Genomic DNA, 6166 nt, shown 5'->3' with positions numbered 1-6166 from the left:
GCTCCAAATTCCTTCTCTACTGTTTTATACTAATGCATATTTGTAACTATAGATGTCATCTTCCAATATTGCCTATCCTTTGTTAAAACAATTATACAGTAAATTTACTTAAAACATCTTTAAATCGGGTGATCAGCTATTAACCCAACAATGCAACCTTAAGTGGTCAATTCAACAAGAAAATATTGATCAAACAGGCATGCCACTTTGATTTTAGTCCACTGCGTTTTCATGCAAAATACAAAAATGCAAAATTAATTTGTGCTGTGAATCATTTCACTAATTCTATCCATTAAAACCTGTTTGTCACAGAAATCCCATTATATAATTAATCCTGATCATTAACCACATTACATGAAGATGAAGAAAGAAGCCTCTTTTTTTCCAACATTAATTTATTCAATACAGGTATTTTGTACAGTTATTATATGGACACACAATCCTGTCTGTCTTTCTGTAAGTCATAACGTCAGAGCAACGCCACAAATGTTCTTTCTGCAACACCTCTATTGCTGAGCTGTGTGTTTAAGGTAGGAAGAGTTACTGATAAGCAAAACTGATGGCCTGTCTGACATGTTGCAGCACTCTGAGGTGTGCTTTTGGGACGGTGTGTATGTAGAGTGTGTGAGGAAACTGTACAGTGTGTGTCAGTCAGATGTTTTGTACTGAAGTACAGTACGCAAGTGCCATTTTTGTATTTTTTTTTTTGTTAAACAGATTTCAGAACTTATCGAACTTTCTGGCCATAGAGTTTCCTAAAGGCATCATTGTATTATCACCATCTTGAATTATTAGAGAGTCAATCATTATACCACGATGTTTGTGCTGCAATCCATTGGGCTGCTCAACTTTAATCAGGAACAAACTGAACAATTTATCAACGATCGCTATTGATGGAGATAACTCAGTTGATAGTCAGTCGGTCAGTCATTCAGTCAGCCAGCCAGCCAGTCAGTCAGTCAGTCAGTCAATCAGTCAGTGTGTGTGCCAGATCCCAGACAGTCAGTCTATCTGTAAAGATAGTCAGCCTGAATATTGGCTGCGATCTCAGCCTCCCATTTGTCTCCATTATTGAGCAGCTTTTCCTTGTTATAGAGAAGCTCCTCATGAGTCTCTGTAGAAAATTCAAAGTTTGGCCCCTGAGTAAAAGGAGAGACAGATGCAAGAAAATTGTAGCGAGGCATGGTTGACATGCTGTGTAATAAGTTTCAAATGTGCCATTCACACATCAAAACTGCACAACATATAAACAGATCTATCAGTAATAGGATACAACATATTTGTTAGCAGCAGATTGACAACAACTCACCTCTACAATGGCATCTACAGGGCAAGCCTCCTGGCAGAAACCACAGTAGATACATTTTGTCATGTCGATGTCGTAACGTGTTGTTCGCCTGCTGCCATCAGCACGAGGTTCAGCTTCGATTGTAATGGCCTGGCAATTGACAGCAGATGGATATGTGTGTATTTTATATAAATTACAAAGATTCAATATAATGATATTTAATATTGCACTCGGAAATCCGATACGAGACTTTTGAAGTGCAATATGTGTCAATTAAGGCTACAGGATCCTGAGTAAAATATATTAAACAGTAAAATATTAATAAGATATTAAAATCACAATTAATCAGGCAATTTATGAACAAAATCTACCAGTTTAACGTTTATGATGAATTTTCACTATGACTTTACACTGTACATTAGAATCAAATATTCCTTAAAATATATAACGATAGATAGTTAGACAGACACACAGAATAAACTAAATCTTTGAGCTTCTTTTTAGTGGTTTAAATTGACAGACAAATTTCACTAATGTGAAACACACATTGCCAAAAGTTTGTGGACACCTGACCATCACACCCATATGTGCTTGTTGAACATCCCATTTCATGTACAGTTGCAATGACAATTATAAAACCCCCATTGCAAATCAAGTTTATTGTCAAAATTTGCAGACTTTCGGCTGTTTGCAATGAACAAATCAAAGAAAACTATTGAAATAGTTCAACACAACAAATGCTTCAATTGGTTTCCCCAAATTCAACTGAAAATGCAACTTATAATGACTTCTCCAGTTTCAAAATTATTCAACCCCTTGAATAGAATCCCTCACAACAGCACAAATATGCAAAACAGGTGTTGTCTCAAGCATACCTGATACATCTAATCAAGGGCTTCATTAGTGTATGAGTGTGTACCTGTGCTGGGCAGATAGCTTCACAGAGCTTGCAGGCGATGCAGCGCTCCTCTCCAGATGGGTACCGGCGCAGGGCGTGCTCTCCTCGAAAGCGAGGGGACAGTGGGCCTTTCTCAAACGGGTAATTAATGGTGGCAGGCTCACGGAAAAGATAACTCATAGTCATTCCCAAACCTAAAAGATGGCAATTTCATTATCTTCAGAGGTTTGTACAGGTGACTGAGCAGTAGTTTACAAAAAAAGATGATACTATGGCAGAGGAACAATTTCATCCTGCTTATTAATATTATTTCATTCTGGCTCTTTCTACATATCCAGCAAGACAATGACACTTTAGTGTGGCCTGTTCTTAATCCCTGATATCACATTCTGGGAAAGGCAGGGTCAATTACTCCGACACTGACTGACTACTACTTTCATAGCTAATGGATTTTATTTATTATTTTAGAGCATTTCTAGCAGTTGTTTTCAACAATGTGGGGAGAAAAATGAAACTGGAGGTAAAATGCTTTCTTGTGATATATTCTTATGAATTCAGGGCCTGTGCTTTGGGGTTTAAAAGCAAAATTTAGTTATTGACCTCGGAACAGCTCTGTCCACAGCAGGGTCTGAGCGGCTCGGTCTGTGATAGACTTCATATCATTGAGAGGTTCCTGAGCGTTCACATATTCTACAGAGAAAGAGGGATAATATAATGTATGGCATAAAGCTAAACATTGTATGTTGTTATGGATCTATGTACATGTTACACTTACTGTAACCTTCTCTGTGCGCTGATAAACTGAGAGGACGCACAAGATTGTGCCTCGCTACAAAGCAGCCTGCGGAAGGGGGAGGGGACGGGGGAAGCAGTCACAACAACATATATTTAAATGTGCACACACTAAGCCAAAACTGTATTTCCATCCCAGCATGTAAACATCATACCTGGCCTGGACACAGAAAAGAGGAGACGTAACGTTGCAGCCATCACCCCTGGAACAAAATATGCTACAGTTAGAAAAGCACACTAAGTTTTGATACGTAATATTTGGATTTTAACACAGTGAAAGTGGATAAGATGACATGGAATATACAATATTTTATTTTTCTATACAAATATCACACACATGCACAAAGTATTTATGGTCTTCCTTACATTTAAGTAGAGTAGTATAATACAAGGATGAGTCAAGTGAAAACCTTAATAAGTTCAATTATATATATATATATATATATATATATATATATATATATATATATATATATATATAAAAATACAGTGAAAAAGTACATTAAATTTGTAGTTGCAGAAAGAAAAATTGTACTACTGGCCCATTGTTCACTCTTCACTCGGAAATGCAGAAACAGGGATGAAAAATAGGGGAAAATAACAATATAATAGTAATGTTTAAAGTAAATAATTGTAAAAACAATGTTAAAGTAATTTAAATAAATTGTAGCAAAAAACAAACATAAATAATAGATGAAAGTAACAAATAGCATATTGCTGACTACTGTAAACACAGTCATCACTAAAAATCACATTATTTCTATCTTTTAATATGCCGTGTGTCCAGAATACGAGTATCAAACTCCAGGGAACACTCTCATAAAATTACTGAATAATTCACTGACTAAATTTCAGTTGTTTTTTTTTAGTAGTCCAATACAAGAGTGGGTGTTGAATAATGACTTCCCCTAGTGCACTATGTTTCCAATTCAATCACACAGCCACATCGTGCACAGGAATTTACTAAAGTGGTCAAAAAAATAAAAAATCCATCCATCCAGCCATTTCCATACCACTTATCCAACACAGGGTAGCTTGGAGCCTGTCCAGGTAACTCAGGGCACAAGGCAGGGGACGCACCTGACAGACAATTTGGAAAAGCCAACCAGCCTACAGCGCATGTCTTTGGACTGCGGAGGAAACTGAGATACCCGGAGGAAACCCTCGAAGCACAGGGAGAACATGCAAACTCCACACACACAAGGCAGAGGTGGAATTCGAACCCCCAACCCCAGAGGGTTTGTTATTCCCTACAATACAGCACCATTTGGAATTAAGTCTAAAATGATGCCCTACCCTGGATGACAGAAACCATAAAGTTCATCCTGGACGTCCTGCATTCTCTAGACATTAAACTTTTACACACATCGCTATGTGGGAATACACCAGTGCGTTTCAATATTTTTTAGACATGTTTACAAATATAGTTAAACTACCCTAACTAGTGCACTACTTAATGAACAGCGCTTGTTTTTGGACATACGATCTTACTGAAACACCATCAAACAGGCGCGCGCGAAGTTTTGCACCGAAGGAAACACAAACACGACACATTAGTTCCGCTGAAGTCGAGGATCAGATCTGTTATCCAGCTATACTCAACTGGCTTTTTAAACAACGTATAAATATTCTGTTACGTCTTGTTGTGCATGCCAGGGTGTAACGGAATAACATTCTGCAAGATGAACTAGCTAGAAATGTAAAGTGGTGCTCTGTGAGGACGCAAGTTTCAAACTAGCCATAGCTAGCCATAATATTAGCTCGTTAACATGATGTCGGAAACAGCAGACAATTTTACTGGAGACAGTGACGCTTCTGTTGATAAATAGCCGATTAAAAATAATCCTTGTCCTTCCCGTCAGGTTGAAAACACACATCTACCTGAACATACACACAGACTAGCTGCTGCACTCTCAAGGACTTTCAATGACTGTCTCGCTGTTGCACCCAAAATCCACAATCAGCGTCGGGTTTGTCTGGATCAGATAATGTACAACGAGCTGTCTCTATAAAATCTGAAAAAGCCATACGACTTACGAAGACCGAGTTATACACCGTAATGTAGATGATACTCACCGGCTTTTCGCTATTTGGCCTTCTAAACCAGAACAGCGGACGTTTTAGGAAGCACACATGCGCGACGCAGGAAGCACCACTGACCACGTGACTGGAACTTAATCGTTCTCTTTTTTTTTTTGTTTGTCTGGCATTTTCATATGTGCTGTAATATTGACCTTCAGTTTATTGTCTTACCGTCCATAAATTTTTATTGTTAAGTAATTTACACACACACTGTTTTTAAATTCTTGAGGTTCGGATTAAACTCTAATAATAATAATAATAATAATAATAATAATAATAATAATCCATTTTCTATACCGCTTATTCTTTAGGGTCACGTGGAACCTGGAGCCTATCCCAGGGAGCATCGGGCACAAGGCGGGGTACACCCTGGATGGGGTGCCAATCCATCACAGGGCACACTCACATACACGTTCACACACCCACTCATACACTACGGATGCTTTGGACATGCCAATCAGCCTACCCTGCATGTCTTTGGACTGGGGGAGGAAACCGGAGTACCCGGAGGAAACCCCCGCAGCATGGGGAGAACATGCATACTCCGCACACACAGGGTCATGGCGCGAATCCAACCCCCAACCCTGGAGGTGTGAGGCAAACATGCTAACCACTAAGCCACCATGCACCCTATAATAATAATAATAATAATAATAATAATAATAATAATAATAATAATGTATAGTGTTTATGGGTCAAACATGCACATATCAATAGATGCAGAGTGAATGATGTTGTGTGTGTATGGGCATGTGGCATGTTTTTATATCTTGGTGGGGACATTTGGATTGTTCCCATGAAGAAAACTATGCTAGAAGAAGAAATTTAAAAAAACAAAACACAGATTGCCGCTTTTACATAAAAAACTAAAAGAGCTAAAAGGTTTCCTTTTAGTTAATAATGTTAAGATGAGGATTAGATTTAGGTCTTATCAAAGCATTAATTAGCTGCATTAAGCATTATGGCATTGGAAAGTTATTATCACAAGGATAGTAAAACAAATATATGTGTGTGTGTGTGCGTGTGTGTGTGTGTGCCATGAAATGAACCAGAAAAAGCAGAATAAGGAGTTTATAGCTTATGCTTAATGAAGCAGTATACTTTAA

General features: G+C 38.1%; 1 protein-coding gene across 1 annotated transcript; it reads right to left on the bottom strand.

The window, feature by feature from the left end:
- Positions 1 to 369: 369 nt before the first annotated feature.
- On the bottom strand, positions 370 to 5141 carry ndufs8a (NADH:ubiquinone oxidoreductase core subunit S8a). Its single transcript, XM_053621915.1, has 7 exons — positions 5055 to 5141; positions 3134 to 3181; positions 2962 to 3027; positions 2787 to 2876; positions 2208 to 2380; positions 1310 to 1438; positions 370 to 1139 (listed from the first exon to the last, which is right to left on the bottom strand). The coding sequence occupies exons 2-7, from the start codon at positions 3174 to 3176 to the stop codon at positions 1008 to 1010; spliced, it is 633 nt and encodes a 210-aa protein (XP_053477890.1). The 5' UTR covers positions 3177 to 3181; positions 5055 to 5141; the 3' UTR covers positions 370 to 1007.
- Positions 5142 to 6166: the final 1025 nt, after the last annotated feature.

Source organism: Ictalurus furcatus, chromosome 3 (assembly GCF_023375685.1).
Source record: "Ictalurus furcatus strain D&B chromosome 3, Billie_1.0, whole genome shotgun sequence".
Taxonomy (NCBI): Eukaryota; Metazoa; Chordata; class Actinopteri; order Siluriformes; family Ictaluridae; genus Ictalurus; species Ictalurus furcatus.
This window is presented reverse-complemented; position numbering and strand designations above follow the sequence as displayed.